This window comes from Penicillium bovifimosum (genome assembly GCF_028826915.1).
Source record: "Penicillium bovifimosum strain IBT 22155 chromosome Unknown utg000001l_segment0_segment0, whole genome shotgun sequence".
In the NCBI taxonomy this organism is placed as follows: domain Eukaryota; kingdom Fungi; phylum Ascomycota; class Eurotiomycetes; order Eurotiales; family Aspergillaceae; genus Penicillium; species Penicillium bovifimosum.
Genome location: NW_026622710.1, coordinates 2,290,037 through 2,306,843, shown reverse-complemented (window position 1 = coordinate 2,306,843; position 16,807 = coordinate 2,290,037). Strand labels below are relative to the sequence as shown.

General features: G+C 51.1%; 6 protein-coding genes across 6 annotated transcripts; 1 reads left to right on the top strand and 5 right to left on the bottom strand.

The window, feature by feature from the left end:
• Positions 1–272: 272 nt before the first annotated feature.
• N7515_000881 (putative RSC complex subunit (Sth1)) lies at positions 273–4,707 on the bottom strand (the record flags this gene model as incomplete). Its single annotated transcript, XM_056661625.1, has 4 exons — positions 273–491; positions 543–4,246; positions 4,328–4,511; positions 4,624–4,707. 4 exons carry the CDS (start codon positions 4,705–4,707, stop codon positions 273–275), a joined length of 4,191 nt encoding a protein of 1,396 aa, XP_056526791.1.
• A 153-nt stretch (positions 4,708–4,860) lies between these two features.
• Positions 4,861–8,569, bottom strand: N7515_000880 (uncharacterized protein; the record flags this gene model as incomplete). Its single annotated transcript, XM_056661624.1, is given in 8 exon segments — positions 4,861–5,324; positions 7,036–7,231; positions 7,255–7,557; positions 7,574–7,642; positions 7,707–7,979; positions 8,039–8,154; positions 8,211–8,378; positions 8,443–8,569. The coding sequence occupies 8 exon segments, from the start codon at positions 8,567–8,569 to the stop codon at positions 4,861–4,863; spliced, it is 1,716 nt and encodes a 571-aa protein (XP_056526790.1).
• A 1,022-nt stretch (positions 8,570–9,591) lies between these two features.
• Positions 9,592–10,383, bottom strand: mpt (putative DNA repair and transcription factor Ada; the record flags this gene model as incomplete). Its single annotated transcript, XM_056661623.1, has 1 exon — positions 9,592–10,383. One exon carries the CDS (start codon positions 10,381–10,383, stop codon positions 9,592–9,594), a length of 792 nt encoding a protein of 263 aa, XP_056526789.1.
• A 921-nt stretch (positions 10,384–11,304) lies between these two features.
• On the bottom strand, positions 11,305–12,420 carry N7515_000878 (60S ribosomal protein uL2). Its single transcript, XM_056661622.1, has 3 exons — positions 12,358–12,420; positions 11,639–12,216; positions 11,305–11,570 (listed from the first exon to the last, which is right to left on the bottom strand). The coding sequence occupies exons 1-3, from the start codon at positions 12,404–12,406 to the stop codon at positions 11,433–11,435; spliced, it is 765 nt and encodes a 254-aa protein (XP_056526788.1). The 5' UTR covers positions 12,407–12,420; the 3' UTR covers positions 11,305–11,432.
• A 1,029-nt stretch (positions 12,421–13,449) lies between these two features.
• Positions 13,450–15,637, top strand: N7515_000877 (uncharacterized protein; the record flags this gene model as incomplete). The annotated part of the gene is made up of 5 exons (XM_056661621.1): positions 13,450–13,635; positions 13,743–13,912; positions 14,023–14,152; positions 14,212–14,580; positions 14,630–15,637. The coding sequence occupies 5 exons, from the start codon at positions 13,450–13,452 to the stop codon at positions 15,635–15,637; spliced, it is 1,863 nt and encodes a 620-aa protein (XP_056526787.1).
• A 405-nt stretch (positions 15,638–16,042) lies between these two features.
• On the bottom strand, positions 16,043–16,753 carry N7515_000876 (DUF1770 domain-containing protein; the record flags this gene model as incomplete). Its single annotated transcript, XM_056661620.1, has 3 exons — positions 16,043–16,093; positions 16,168–16,362; positions 16,445–16,753. The coding sequence occupies 3 exons, from the start codon at positions 16,751–16,753 to the stop codon at positions 16,043–16,045; spliced, it is 555 nt and encodes a 184-aa protein (XP_056526786.1).
• Between the last annotated feature and the right edge of the window lie 54 nt (positions 16,754–16,807).

The following is a 16,807-nucleotide window of genomic DNA, read 5'->3' as shown; positions in this document are numbered from 1 at the left end:
CACGGCCTTGTCCAAATGTTATCCATTCAGTCAAGACGAGAAAACAATCGCTGGGAACAATACAGCGCCAACCTCCTCACTTCCATCCCCAGTCTCAAAACAAACATCCATGGAAAAAACGCCGTTCCTAGATGGCACAGAACTATAAAAGAGTATTGTCGGATTACACATGAGAAGAAAAAGGGCACATGCGGCATGAAAAAGGGAAGGCACAGCCGAATGAAGCGCGAGGAACTTGAATTAGGTAGTCAAGGCCCACGATGTTCAGCAAATCACTCTCCAAGACCGTACTCAGCTCCGTTGGAAGGGCTGTCCCGATTGGGGTTGTTAAATGTGAGCTTCAGCTTGGGCTGGCCGGGGGTGCCAGCAGTGAGTGGAGTGTCAACACCGGAAGTAAACCCGGTCGAACCATCTCCGGCCGGCGGGGTTTCGAAGTTAGCGAGTTCAGGGTGGTCTTCGGTCAATCGGCGCAGTTCAGACAAGCACTTGGCCTATCATGCTGTTAGTATAAAGGTTGAATAACTAAGGTATTTGGAAGTCACCTCAATGTCGTTGGCATCCTGGAACAACACACTACCATCCTCGTTGTAAGTACGAGCATTCTGGCAAAGCAAGTGGATGTCGTCGCGGAACTCCTTCAGACTCTGGTAATCGGACCGCTTGATCTTCTTTTGAATCCCCTCCATAGCAATGGGATTCTGAATGATGACGTAGTAGTCGGGATAGGCAGAGCGTGACGGCGGCTTCACGAATGGCTCAATAACAGAACGGAAGATGGGGCCCCCCTCGTCGCTATCAGAACCCTCTGGCGCCACCTCAACCTCCATGTCCATCAGCGTCTGGGTGACGCTTTCGACAATGCGATTCAAATTGGCCCGGTCGGTCGGGTTAAGAGTATCCGGAATCTTAGGCTGCCGGCCTCTCTTGCGCTTAGGCTGTGGCGTTTCCTCTGCAACCTCCTCGGCCTTGCGTTTGGGGGGAGGCCCACGACGGCGTTTTTGTTTTTGTGGCGTCTCGTCTTCGTCCAAATCAGGCTCAGGTGAAGATTCATCCATATCGCGCCCAAGCTTGTTAGACCTGCGGCGCTCAACGCGAGCTTCCTTGCGTCGGATAGCGTCCTCAATAGTGTCATCCTCGGCGTCCACTGCCATCAACCACTGCTCTTCGGTGAGACCATCATCGTACTTGGTCACCTTGCGCTCACGAGCACCACGGCCAGTGACTTCGATTTCAACTTCCTCGGTGACAGGGTTGTCCTCTTGCATGTAAATATCAGGCAATTCTTCTTCACACATAAGTCGAGGATAGCGGTGGCCAGGCCCATACTGATCGGTGGCAATTCGCTGTCTATCGATCTCCTGGAAGATAGGAATTTCTTCCTCGGAACGGGCCATGATTTCATTGAGTTCGTCGTCGTCCATTTCGTCGTGATCGCCAATCTGTTCCGCGGCCTCCGCGGAATCCAAAAGAGTTCGCAGAAGTGCATCTCGCTCCTCGTTGGTGGACTTGTTGTCGAACTTTCCGGCCTGGATAACCTTTCCATCCATGTCCAGCTTGAACTGTGCACGCTCAAGAATCTTCTCTTCAACCGAGTTGGAGCTGATAAGTCGCAGAATCCTGACCTCGTTCTTCTGACCAATACGATGGGCACGATCCTGGGCTTGCAAATCCTGGTGAGGGTTCCAATCTGAGTCGTAAATAATGACAGTATCTGCCGTCTGCAGGTTAAGACCAAGACCACCTGCACGGGTAGAAAGCAAGAAGCAGAAGTATTCAGATCCAGGGGCATTGAACTGTTTCAAGAGATCCGACCGGTCATCAGACTTGGTTGATCCGTCCAGACGGAGATACTTCAGCCCTCGAAGGCGAAGGAAATCCTCCATAATGTTCATAATTTGGGTCATCTGGAAGAACATCAGGACTCTGTGGCCAGTGGCACGGAACTTCGGCAAGATACGATCAAGCAGCTCGAACTTTCCTGCCGTACGCCAGAGAAGGTCGTTAGACATGCGGCTGGGATTCATTTGGTCCTCAACAGGTTCGAAGACGAAAGGATGGTTGCAGAGTTTTCGCAGCTGCATAAGCATGTTGCTCAGACCACGCATTCCGGTCTTACCACCCTTGCCATCGGTAACAGCCATTTTGTTGTGAGTGACAAGTTGCTTGTACAATTTAGCCTGCAAAGCAGAGAATCGGCACTTGATGACCCGCTCCTGCTTGTCAGGCAGATCCTTCTCGACGTCCTTCTTCAGACGTCTCAGCAAGAATGGCCGGAGAACCTTGTGAAGACGACGAATGACAAGAAGCTGCTCTTCTTCGCTCAGGTCCATGCGATCTTGACCACCAGTATTCGCGAAAGGAGTGTTGAACCATTCGTCAAAGGACTTGACAGACTTGAAAATGTTTGGCAGCACGAAGTTGAGAAGAGCCCACAATTCGGGCAAGTTATTTTGCAAGGGAGTACCAGTCAAAATCAGACGGTAGCGACTGGTGTAATAGGTGGAGAGAGTGCTGCTGAGTTTAGACTGAGTGTTCTTCATGCGATGACCTTCGTCAACGATCATGTGGGTCCACTTGATTTTGCTCAAAATCGGACGATCCTTGATGATGTACTCATAGGTGGTAAGAAGAACCTGGAAGTTGCCCCACCGAATCTGTTGTTGCTGCTGCTTTCGGGCGTTGGGTGGGCCCTTGTAGACCACTTTGTTCACTCCAGGGGCCCACTTGTCAAACTCGTTGTTCCAATTGGTAAGTGTGGAGAGTGGAACAATGACCAAGAACGGCCCATTGTTTTTCTTCTTTTCGATGATATGCGTGATCAAACTGATTGTTTGGATAGTCTTTCCCAGACCCATCTCGTCGGCCAAGATACCGTTCAGGTTGTTGTTGTACAGAGAGATCATCCATTGCAAACCCTTGATCTGATACTCTTTAAGGGTACCTCCCTGGAGCATAGCAGGCTGCGAGGTAACTTCTTCGTTGATCCGATGTGCGACAGCATAGTAATCAACCTTCTTCTTTCCAGTGGCGGTGCTGCTGTCTCCCTCATTCTCGCTGTCGGCGATCTCTTCGTCAGACTCGTCGTCGAGGTCATGCGCCTCACCATACCGATTCGCCAAGTTACGCTGCTGTTCCTTGACTGATGCGGCAAGTTGTTTGAGGAAATTATCGGTCTGCTTGAGAAGATGAGAGATACGAGAATCCTTGGCCTGTCCGAGAAGTTTCAAATATGTCTCCTCGTCGTTCGCCTTCAGAGCCTGCAGACGTTGCTTGGCGGTTCGCTCCACGCGTCTTTGCTCTTCGCGCTCCATGTGCTGGTGGTGTGATATCATCATGCGACCCAGCTTCTGCGAGCGGGCGCGTTGCTGGGTAGTGGCATTGGCAAGCTCAACGCTGTGGTTGATGATAGCCTGCAGCTGATCGTACTGCTTCTTCTTCTCTCGAGATTCGCGGGCGTCACGCTGCTGCTTCTCAAGTTTCTCCGTGATGCGAGCTTCGCGCAGAGACTGCTTCTTCATGCGACGGTGACTAGAGCGATTGGCTGTCATGCCAAGGTTGCTGTAGTGGAACATCTCGCCTTGGAGTTGCTTGCGGTACTGTCGTTGTTTGGCCAAAAGATTAAGCGATTTATACTCGATCAGGGCTTTCAGCTTGAGGGAGTCATCGTATGTCGGCGCGTCACTCTTGCTGGTATCCCAGACACCAAGGTTGGCGGGAAGTCGAGCAAGCTCTGCTTTACGGGCGGTGATTTTGTTGTACAATATCATCTCACGATCGGCACGCATCTGCTCCAAGTCGATACCAGGGGGCAAAAGAGCGGGGATGCGCACACGGTTTGCACGATTGGCGTGGTCAGTGTAGCTGATGGTCTTGGACAGCGAGTCGTATGGGGATTGGAGATTGTCATACCACTCCCGAGTCAAGACTTCAGCTTCTGAGCTCTCCGGAGCCTGGCTACCAGAGCTGTCATTCGCAGCCTCAACGATCTTTTCGGCTGCGGCAACAGTGTCCGTGGGTGTAGGTGGCAGGGACTTCTTTGAGTTTTGGAAAAGCTGTTCTTGGACACGCGGGGGAATGGGGAGATTCTTGGATAGCATCTTGAAAGCCAAGATTTGGTTGCGGAGGGTTGCTAGCTGCTCTGGTTCGAAACCACTGGCGACAGTGGCATTTTTCTGGTTCTGGGCTGCTGCAGAGGCAGCAGCGGGAGCGCTAGGGGTGGCAGCTGAGGAAGCTGAAGGGGTGCGGCCTGTTGGGGAGTCACATTAGCCCTGTAAGCGGACTTGGGGCTTGGGGTTTCGCTCATGGAATGGGGCAATATAGGACTTACCATGAGAACCATTGGCAGCCTCGGGCGTAGCTCCATTCGCCTGCTGCTGTTGTTGCTGCTGTTGAGCAAAGCGCTGCTTCTTTTGGAAAGCTTGCTGTCTTTGGATAGCGATGAGTACGCTCTGGGCTTTGAGAAACTCCGGGTCATCAGAGCGGACGCCTTGCTCTTGCATCTGCCGATATTTCTGCGACAAGGTTAGAGTCAAGAATCGGATGGCAGTGATGCGGACAGAGCGATAGAGGGAATTGAACAATTGATGGGTGGCTGTGTATATTGTTGTGATGCGACAAACTCACCGTGAGGATTTCCTGGACATTTTGCGGCGTGAGATTCGGCAGATTGCCAGGCGCCATATTGGGCGCTTGGTGTAAGGAAGCCATTACGACGCGTATATTCTTTTAATTCATGAGCCAGCTAAGTAAGTCGAGGCGGACAATGGCGTTGAGAATGGACGCGGGTTTTAGGTCAGAAGCCGCAATCTCCACCTGGTCTCAATTCGCCAGTCGCGCAAGCAAGAGGAGAGACAGCCGTGGTCAAAATGGAGGGGCAGCAATAGTAGTATGGGCCCAGTTGGCGTGTATGCGACCAAAGTGCGACTGTATAGGATGCTTGGCGATGGGAGGCGTGGTGTTTGGGGGGGCGTGGTCGGAGCTTCCGATGTGATGGGGCGCGGTTACTTTCAGGGATAAGGGAGTCAAAGAAAGCGAGTAAAAAAGGCAAGTTTTTAGGGTTAAGGCAGGGTGGGGAGGGAACCCAAGGTGAAGACGCGTTGAGATGGCGCGTTCAAAAAGTGGATGGATGGAAATGGAGATGGGGAGGGGACGGAGTTGCGCGACAGGCTCGGGGAAATCTGGGTGCTCAGAGCAAAGGACTGGCAACAGCCTGGCAAGGAGTTTTTCGCACGGGACGACAGTCAGCAAGTCACGTGATCTGTCCGTGCTCAAATATGGCCTGGGCCTCGCAGCTCTGGTACCGTACCAATTTGGGAAGGAGTACACTGTGGGAGAGGTGAGGGATGGTTATATCCTTGGCCGAGTAATTGCCAGTGTTTATTCTCATTGCTAAATTACTTTACAAGTAAAATATGAGGACCTGTGGGTTTGACGCCGAAAATGACCGCTTTTGAGGCCAGAAACGGCTGCCTTTCCACCCGTAACTTTGGACGTCCAGCCGCCTTTTGACCGCCTACTACCAAGACCAACCACCAGATCACGGAACGGAAGATCATTTATCTCCGAGATAACTACGCGATAGACAACTATCGGAACGCAGGCTGACAACCTGGTTTCAATTTCCAAGTCTACTCTTAATTCTGCAACTTCTTACTTGTCTTGGCACTTGCGGAAAGCGTCGCATACGCTCGAAAGAGACCAGACAAAATCGGGCTTCCCACTACAGCTATGTTTAGGCGCCCGAGACAGACCGAGCCTGACAGGCTCTCTATGAGTCTTGTCAACACACTTCAACCTCTAGCTGTGATTCCTTGGGGAGCGCTCGCCATGTGGTATCTTGGGGTCCCCATTGCCTTTGGGGTAAACTGTACCTCGAGTAGCAAATCTGAATCGTCTTTTTTCCCTGCTAACGACATACCCATCACTGTAGGCTCCCATGATTGTGGTGCAAGACGATGACTACGCAGACGCTATTGAAAAGCTTGAGAGCGCAGGATTCGGCCGAAGCGTTCCAAAACGCGACCCTCCTCCCGAAATTATGGAAGACCATCCAAACCCACAGCAGCTTTTGGAAGAAATAAATGCTGGCTACAAACGCTTGGACCGGTCTTGTGCACTATTTGATTATCCACAGGGTGATCCAGCAGAAAATCCTTGCAGGTGTACGTGATTCCGAACTCCTTTGCGCATGTTTTCGAACAAGATATACCTCGCTCTTCGACCAGAATAGGAGATACAAACAACGCGGTTTCAAAGTTACGGCAGTCTGTGCTATCCACTGGAACAGGCACTAGTGGAAAGCTTTGTTAAGGCTGCAATCGACGAAGAAACAGACGCTGGTTTTCCTGGCTTTTCTGCGTGGGACGAATCACTGAGGTCTTGGCTATCTCTGATGGCAGGGTACCTAGAAGTTGACAACGATGTCCTCGACCTGTGTCCAGATAAACATGCAGTGGACTGGTACAGTCATAACTTCGGTCGAATTCGTGAGGCTAATTTCGGTCCCCTTGACCGACGCATTTCAAGACGTCTAGGCTCAGGAAAGAGATGCCAATAGATATGAGGGGTAATCCTCTTTGATAATGGCCCACATTCAGCTAACTAACTACAACTACGGATACGTAAACCAGAATCCAAATTAGTCTGGCAGAAAAGATAATGCCAGCAAGGCACGCCCTGTGATATCTAGGTACCAAACCTGAAAATTCAGGCATGGGAGGTGAGATTAGCCAAATGGGAGGTGCGATTAACAATCCCCTAACTAACACTAGAAACAGAATGAATTCCTAGTTAATGCACCAGGAGACAAGCGTATCCACGTCCCCGTCCTCCTACTTTGCGAGAGACCTCCCATGATAGACCAGAGCACAAACCCAAGGAAAAGACCGGACAGTCTCAGTCAGACTCGGGATATTAGTGACAGAATGATAAGAAAGATACCACCACCCCGACTGATCGTAAACATCGCAAACTCCGAAACGCCATGCTCAAAGATTAAGAACAGACGCACAATGCACTCTCAGAGATCCGTCAAACAGTTGGTGCAGTAAGAAGGGATCGCTTCATGGGCGGTGGCGGTGGAGGGGGCTTCTTTGCACGGGAAGGCGGAGGTGGAGGAGGAGCCTTCTTTGACCCGATGCTGTTCAAGTTGGTTGCGCTGGGTCTCCTGGACGCTACACTGTCGTGGGATGTTGCTGGGGATATAGATCTGCCGCTGAACATCCGCTCGGGACTAGAGCGCCCATAAGAGCTGACTTCTTCTGAATCGGCGTAGGGGTCAGCAGAGATGCGACCACTGCCAACTTGTGTGCTGCTTCGACGTCCAAACCCAGCCAGATTCTCGCTGGTAGTTCGCTGCTGAATCCACTGAGATGCAGCAGGCAATTGCTCTTGTCGCAATTGAGCAGGACCCTCAAACGTGGGAACTCTGTTGAGAACTGGCCGTGAGGCTCCATTGACATTCGCATAGCTGTCTCGCGAGGATGTATCCGCGTGCGGCATCACGGTTTTCGCAGATCGAATGGGAGGTCGAGCTTCCGTGGCGTGGATCAACTCTTCCTGCAGTGGGTCATACCGGTCCTGATATGAGTGGGCGGTGTTGGAACGCGCACGGATTGGACGACGGGGAGGAGCGTGTCCTTGGCTGGACCTAATTTGTATTAGCTTCACACCTGTGGTATAGCTAGTCAAGTCAATGCTTACCCAACCCATTCGCTCTTGAGCTGCAAAAGCGCCTCGCGAGATCGTTCATGGTATTCAAGCTGGGCATCCAAGAACGTCTCCATATCCATGACATTCTCGCTTTCGGCTTCTTTGATGTCCTGCATGCGGCGCAACACATCGTCACTGGCTTCCTCATACTTCACCTTCTGGGAGCGTAGTTCTTCCTCCACGCGGAAGTCCTCCTTCTTAGCCTTCTCCATTTTCGAAAGAGAAGTATCGTATGCCAGCCGTCGGCTATCAAGCTTCTTGCGAGCATGCTGTAATACAAGTTAGTATACAGCCACCGGTCTCCAATGATCGCAAGGCCAAAGCATACCTGAAGGTCCTTCAACTGAGTCAGGGATCGTTCAAGGGACTCAAGCCAGCTTGAGGTCGCCTGTGCTATGTAACTCTCTTGGATGCGCGCGATGCGCTCCTCGGTGCGCCCAAACACTGCTCGCAGAGTTAGCGACATGACACCTCCCCCCACATGTGTCGTTAAGACTCACTGATCAGGCACTGCCCGTATTCCGAGTTTGCGTCGAAGTCTTCACCGTGGCTAACCATGCTGCTTCCCAAATGAGCAATCGGGAGGGTTTTCTCTTTGTCGTCTCCCTCATTGCGTTTCGAGATGGCCTTCACATAAGAGGTCATGGATTTATGAATGCGATCAACGCCTAGAATAAGAGGGCTTGAATCAGCATGGTTGAACAGCAACCGCGAATCACTGTAACTTCCTACCTTCATGTCGCACAGCCATCTCTGTCTCCATTGCCTTGAAATCATCGGAGAGACAGGTTTTGGCCTCGCCGCCCATGCGCTCTCCAGCCCATTGTTTGAATCGGCCGATCCTCTTGTTGACATTCATGTTGGATGCGACTGAGTCGGGATGATAGGGGTGGAAGAATAATCGAAGCCAGCGACAGTGTGAAGTTACGGTAATGAGCGAGGCAAAATAGACGATTGAATTCAAGCGACTGGAATGTCCGACTAGAGAGGTCTAGGACAAGGTAAAGACTGGAAGAGACGGGAGGGGAGGAGGGGAAGAGGTTGGGGAGGATAAATTAAATCATCCCTGGCACGCAATTATGATTGAATGGGTAAGGCACGTTTACATCTCGACCATCCGCCACAAAGTTTCTGGAATTTACCCCAAATGCGCTTTTATTTCATATGCATGCAGTTTTGTCGATCTTGTCAATCAGTGGAGAAGGAGGGGTGTGATGTTCCAATCGTTTCTTTGTGTCTCAATGGCATTAATCTAGATCGATGTCATTTTCAATACAATTTCCATCCAAGACACAGTCTCAGTAGTGTCATTTTCAATGTTCGTACAGAGGTAAATAAACCGAGACCAGGGGGATACTGTAAATGCGACAGGCGTTAACCTTGGAAAGATACAGCCCGGATTAGTGGGTCAGTGGAGCAACCCGTCACTACCCATTGGAGGACCCAAAACATTCGAATTCTAAATTACTATAATTATCTTACTTGCCACTCTTGAGGAACAAGGTCCAGGTGTATTTATCCAGTTCAATATTACTTGAAAATATCAATTGAGAGCGAATTAATCCAGAAAATGAATGATTTTCGTAATCTGTATATCGTATATTGTAATAAAATAGGCCGTGGCTCAGGCTGCTCTTGTGCACGGAGCGCTTATGGCTTGAAATGTGGTTTCAACGCCGTTTCAGTTGCTTCATTCCAGTGGATACGATAGCGTGGCCAAGTGGGTTGCATCGCCGCAATGCCAACCAACGTTTATTGCTTCTAGAATGGTAATCCTATCCGGATTCAAATGCCACTATCCGTACATTGCCATTGTTCTGCTATTAAACTATATGATTGGCGGACACACTAAAAGACTGTATACAGTACACAGTACTGTATTCATCCATTCATCCATTCAGGACCGATCATGTCAGACTCACAGAGTCCCATCGAAACATCACCACTGGACCTCACCAGCAACTGAGGCTCAACAAATAACCCCCCAGGCTCCAACATTTGTCCCTGCTCTGACGCCAGCAGCGCATCGAACTCATTCCAGGCACCTTCCATCCACCCCGGGGAAGCAGCCCCAGCCACCGGCGGCCAAGCCGCCTCCTCACTTGTTTTACCATGATCTAGAATCTCCTTCCCTTCCTCAGAGCACAGGCATACTGTTTCACCTCCAAAACAAGCATCAGAGGCCAACGAAACCGGCGAACACGATTTGTCCTGCACAAGTCGATCGATATATTGACCGGGCGTAACGCCCACATGTTTCTTAAACACACGGTGGAAATGACTGGACGTCAAGCCCGCCTGCGCTGCCAGATCTCTTGGCTTCGGTTTCAGCCCTGCTGATAGGATGTTTCTGACTGACTCGCATGCTTTCTCAACCACGGCTGTTTGAGGATTATTTTGAGCCGCCGTCTGACCCGAATGCGGCCGACAGCGCTTGCAAGGCCGGAAGCCTGCTTCCTCGGCTTGCGACGGGGTGTCGTAGAAGAGGACGTTCGCGCGGCGGGCTAGTCGTGCTGGACACGAGGGGCGGCAGTATATCTTTGTGGTGAGTACGGCATAGACGAAGGCGTTGGCTGTGATGTCGCGGGTAGTGATTGCTTGCCACCGTTCTGTGTCCGTTGCGGTGTTTGCGCTGAGTCGCGAGATCCTTTGGGGCTTAGACATCCCTGGCATATTCGAGAGGTCTTGCACCCATTGGTGTCTTCAGTTTTAGAACGGCCATGGAGGTTCTTCGAATGCAGAGTCGGTGTAAAGGCCCGCGCGGGAAGTTGGGGATCTTGATGAATGATCTCAAACTGGCCAATCAGCGTCTTCGCCATCCACGGACCACTTTGGTGGGGGTCAGAGAGATGGACCTTTTACACAGTACAACATTGTTCACCCGAGATAACTCGCCTTATGCAGTAGTGATCGAGGATCTAATGGTTGCAGATCATACATGATACATATTGAAGTGTTCATGTTGGTGTTACCCCATGGGCATGGGCAGACGGATGCCAATGTCCCAATGAAAATATATTATGCAGCTATGCTCGGGCAGGTCAACATTGAGCTTCCCGCGTCAACTGGCTCCGTCCAATGCCCGTAGCCATCAACATACACACCGTGTAGTAGTTGCTCGTAGGTATCGACCAGAAACACTACGTCGTAGGTATACTTTCGAGATAGCGAACTGATTGCACACCATACATGGACGGAGTAAAGACCTAACATTTCTACGTGATACCACCTGAAGCTGACGAGGGATCGAGTCATAATCCCACATATTCGTGCGTTTGGCCGTATTGCATTGCTGGGAGACATGCGAGGCTGTAATGGGTGCCGTAGAGTGAATGTTGGTGTCAAGGGAGTGCCAACAAGATACACCGTACTCGCCTGCGGCTGGCTGCGATGAGGAATAATCCACTAAGATACCATACGCCTGCAGAATACCAGACCATAGCTAAGATCTACGAGGGTGATGGACGAACATGTGAAGATTTGAAAGGTGTATCATTCCACAGTCCCGAAGGACTTTTTGATTTCGTTCTGCCCTCTCGAGGCCAACCCCAGACCCCATTCCATCACCCTTTGGTTCGTTCGATAAAGAAAAGGATGGTGACCACAACCTCAATTCGCTAAGGGCGCATGAGACGCTTATCCGCAGTCGCCTAGGTACATTTGTCTCATAGCAGAATTCCATTTTCGACCCGTCACAAGAAAAACTCCAAGAAAAAGCACACTTAATCCTTGGTCTTCTGGGTACCGCGGAGCAGACCAGTTCTGCGGGCGGCAATGAGACCGGCCTTTTGACCCTGGGTAGCGTAGCGGGAGATGGTCGAGGCCTTACCGATGTGCTGGTGGTTACCACCACCGTGAGGCTGTAGAGAAGATTGTCAGAGATTGCGTTCCTGGATGCCATCTGGCCTGTGTGTGGACGAAAACTTACGTGATCGACGGGGTTCATGGCAACACCACGAGTCTTGGGCCAAGAGTTGCGCTTGACAGCGAACTTGTGCTTGGCGCGACCGGCCTTGAGCAAAGGCTTGTCGGTACGGCCACCACCGGCAACGATACCAACCATACCGCGGGCAGTGTTCTTGATGACCTTCTTGGCACCGGAGGGCAGCTTGACACGGGTCTTGCCGTCCTCGGGGTTGTGGCCAATGACGGTAACGTAGTTACCGGAGGTACGGCCGAGCGCACCACGGTCACCAGCCTTCTCCTCGACGTTGGTAACGACGGTACCCTCGGGCATGGAGCCGAGGGGCAGAATGTTGCCGACGGTCAGACCGGCGTTCTTTCCGGCGTAGATGAACTGGCCGGTGTACATGCCCTCGTTGGCGATGAAGGTCTCGGTGATCATCTTGAACTTGTAGGGGTGACGGAACTGGACCTTGGCGAGGGGAGCACCACGGCCGGCATCGTGGATGATCTCCTTGACGACACCACGGGTGTAACCGTGAGCCTCAGCGTAGTCGAGGGTCCGGAACTGGGCAGGGGCCTTGTTCAGGCGGGTGTTGGCCGCTGTAAAGTAGAGAAAAATTCCATATCAGCATTCCGAATCTCCTTCCGAATTTTGTGTGTTCTCCCAATTGATTTCCTCCTCGCTGCTCGTGGTCCGCAGTTTCAAAATTTCGTGTTGGGATGATTTGCGATCGCACTCACTGAAAATGGAGCCACGGCCCTTCCTCTGGTTGCGGATGACACGACCCATGGCGACTGGCTAGACAATAAATCTATGTTAGTATTGAAGCCGGACGAAGTTGTCGTGGGAAGTGGTAAGTCGTACCTCGAATTGAAGATTGGCTTGTCGTTGACGAGTTGAGAAATCATCGGACACGGGGACTTGTGTGGGCTTTAGGGTGCGGTCGCTAACCTAACCCAATCGGGTATAGCGCATAGTCGCTTACGTTGAACTTGAATTTGGGGAACAACGACACAGGTGATTTTCAGGTCTTTACAAAGTTGATTCGGATAAATTTGTGGGAATAAACTGCTTTAAACAATGAGAGTAATTACACTGAAATACTTTATCACCCCAAAGTGCCATATATTACGTGTTGCAGGCCGAAGAGCGTATTCAAGTGCAAGCCCTGGAAATTTCCATTTTAGGATGGCAATTATGTCATCCATCATGTGACCGACAAGAGCCCGACTTTGAGCGTTGTTATCTTTCTTGGCCTTGAACCTGCAGTCAAATCCCTCTGCGCATTTCATGTCCTTTCAGAGCCTTGAGCCGGCAAAACCGTCGTTATGTAACGTTACAGAAACAACGGGCTTGACGCATTCTTCCAATGCTCCCCTCCCTTATCAAAGCATTGCAGACATGGATCGATCACTGTCCCAGGTGGCAAAGCTTATCCCGTACGCTGCGTACATCGGACACGAGGACAACGACATCAGTCATTCTAGCCAATCGCACCCCACCTGCGAAGGTATCCCTAGGCTATATATGGCCTTCCTATGCAATTGCTCTTGTGCACACGTCTGATAGTGCTCCATCAATACCATTCCAGCTTTCTCCAGCGAGGCTTGCTATATAGAAATATACCCATTTTCATCTATCCTATTGCTCTGATCTATGATGCCTTAGAAAACTGCAAGAACCCCTGTAAAAGAGAGTACGAACAAACGTAGCAGTTGTGTCAGGACCGTGGGATAGTCGCCCTTCGGGCGCAACCTACCTCGGAGCAGATGTGACGCTCGATCGCGCGCAACTTCTTCCTTCAACACCTATCCCATCACCTCCACCATACCATGCCGTCAGATTCAGAACTTTCCTCATTGTCGTCGGCACCGCCGACGGATGATGAAGCTTCTAAGACGATTGATCAGCCGACTGGTATCGCAAAGTATTTCAAGAAGGAGTCCGAGACGCCGCCGCCGAAGCGGGAGCCTTCACCACCACACGAAGAGACTCTGGCCGACAACCCGGACATTGCAGTGAGTCTGTCCTAGATTTGAATTCTGCGCGCTGTTTGTTCGACGGACTGTCTATGACGCGTTCGACGCACAAGAAAACATGCTTACTGACTTGTCGCGATCCTTAGTTCATCGTCGCGTTCCGCGCGCGTTTTCACGAAGTGTTCCCCCGAAGCGTGCCACACTACGGTCCACAAGATATCGAGAAGGGAGTCGAGGAAACTCCCCCCGGAGAATGCGTTGAAAGAGTCCTATGCGCATTGCTTGGGCTTCTACTGAATCGCAAGAAAGAGGTTGAGTATGTTCGCCACCCGATGCCCGATGCCGTGCGGAGTGCTTGAAGATGTGCACTTTTGACTCGTCATCAATTGTTAACTGGTTGCTGACACAATATGTTACAATAAACAGACGAAACCACTATACGCGTCCTCTCGAAGAAGCAATCCATACACATCAGTCGCAGTGGCCGAAAGAATGGGAGGGCAAGAACCCCCTGCACGGGGGTCGGAGCTTTGCGACCATGACTCCTGTGGAACGGGTAAGCTTCTGACACTCGTCAACGCAGCCAGTTCTACATCCTGACTAATTGAGTTATAGATCCGTTTACTGAGAATCTTGATAATATGGTCACTTTCATCGTCTGAAGCTGTTCAGGCGAAGATCAAAGAATCTTACAAGCAGGCACGCCACGATGACGACCTTAACCAGCCATTATCTGTCCAGCCTTGGGGTCGTGATAGCCTAAAACGTCGGTTTTGGCTTATTGAAGGGCACGATGATACACATTTCCGGCTCTACCGCGAAAGCAATCCAGCGCTCAAGCACAACACCTGGCGGAGCGTCGCAGGCAGTATTCCCGAACTCGAAGCAGTCGCCGAGAAACTTGAGACTGAGAAAGGAACAAACGCCAAAAGGCTCAGTGAAAAGATTCGCGCAGCTATTCCTCGATTTGAGGCATCAGAAGAGGTAATGTGCTATTCAGAGAGTCATCTGGATCTTACTAAACTTTCATTAGAAACGGAGACGCCGTGACTATCGCCTAGCAAGAAAGGCCGCATTCAGTCGTCCGGATCCTGGATTCTCCATGTATGAAGGCCGAACACGCGGCAAGAAACTGAAGTACACATACTCGGAGGATGAGGACTCGGACGAGGAGCCCGCTACTCGTCGCTCGACCAGGAATGCGGCTTCGACCGAAGGTGCCACCGAGTCTAGACGGCCTCGATTCACGGCAAGTGGGAGGCAGATCCGATCTCGTGCCGGGGGCCTTTACGGCGAGGCTCTGCTGACCGGACAACGTGATGTTGAAGTCTTCGATGACGAGGAAGAAGAAGAAGTAACCAGGCCGCAGAGAGCTCGTACTTCGATTTATCCAAATGGATACTCCGGTTATAATCCCGATGATTTGGACGATTCATCTGAAGTACATTCAGTCGGGGATGAGAGCGGCAACGAATGGCAAGGAGTTGACGACGATCTGGAAAATGACTTCGAGGGTGACAATGAAGAGAAAGAAGCAAGCCCAGATGAGTCAACCGGCAACGAGGAACCAGAAAGCCTAGTTGTACAGCTTCGATATGGGAAAGGAGATGCACCTACCAACTCCGGAGATCAGGTTGACAAAGCACCTCCGCAAACACCTCCTGCGGAGGCCGACGTTGAAATGAAGGATGCAGGAGAAACCGCCGCAGCCTCATCTGCCCAAGTGCCACCAACAACTTTCCCTCAGTCAAACTCCGACGTGCAACAGGCTCCGACTGTGACTTCATCTTTGGTACCCCCGGTGCCAACTCAGGCCACTCCTGCTGTGTCTGTGTGGTCTGATTCTCTACCAAAGCCCCAAGTGGTCATCCCACAGGCGTCGCTGGCTGCAGGCCAAGCACTGAGTGGTGATATTTTCCCCAAGCCCCAAGTTGTCATCCCACAGGCGTCACTGGCTACAGTCCAAGCACCTGTGAATGGGAACACTGAGGCGCTGCAGGCCAGTCAGCATGTTAATCCCAATGGCGGGAGCCGGTCGTGAAGCAGCTGACGCTGACTGTGATTTCCATTGCTCTTAGTTTGCTCAGGTTAGAAAGGGACCAGGAATGTACATTTACAAACCGTCGCTAGAAAGTTTTCCTCGGTTGAAATTGTTCTTCGATCAAGCCGTAGGTGTTATTGGCACACGATATCGAGCCGGCATGTGAGAGAATGGGATAGAGTTACCATCACACAGTTCATTTTGTAGTAATCGGGGACCTGCGATGAATCTTATACAAGATCTCTTACTATACTCAAGGGATATAGAAAATTCAAATGGGAATCAATAACAGCAGACGCCTCCAGCAGCGCAAACGCCAGAAATGCAAGCAATAAAGTGTACAGCAGCAGTCAATTGACACCTGAATCAAAGTACCGACGAATCACATCCAGCGCAGATATGACCTCAGCTAGAGCCTGCGTTGGCGAATTGAGTCGCATAAGACTTCAAGAACTCCTCTAATCGTCAGCGTTTCCACTTCTGGTCGAGATCAGACAAGTACTCAATAGCGATTACGGAGGGGCACTCACATCTTCCATCTGCGATGCTAGTCCAGGAGACCTGGTCGTACCCAATTGTGGGAGATGCCAATTGTTCACTTCATACCACCATCTGCGTATACGACTGCCGAGGGTGTGGCCGCTGAGCGAAGCACTGCGGTTCCAGAAGCGCCAGCCTGAGAGCGCGAGAGTCCAGACGGTTCCTTGGATCAAAGGTAGAAGCACCTAACAGCAGAAAAAGAGGTGTGTTAGCGAGGAATTGTACACCATTTTACGACTGAGAATCTAAGACAGCAGCTCCGCATACCTGGTCCCTGGTAGTGATCCACGCCACTCGACCCCATGTCTGAGCATCCTTAATGCTCGCCAAGTAGCTCTGTTCAAAGCGCAAATCTGGAAGAGGAGGAAGATTCTGACGTCGATGAACAGGCCGAATGAATCGACTTTCGTCGACAAGGTCGGAGGCAATGCTGTTTGTATCGGAGTCTGGGCTTGCCACGACGGGTTGTTTCTCTGAAGCTGCCGTGGCTGGGTTGATGTCATGAGCAGGGTCAGGGTTGTGATTGATGCTGGCAGTCTGAATGAGCTCCGGTATTTCCATAGCGTAGCCGGCCATTTTGGTGGATGTGCAGCTTTAATGCATTCACGTAGCTTGAACAGAAGCAATGGC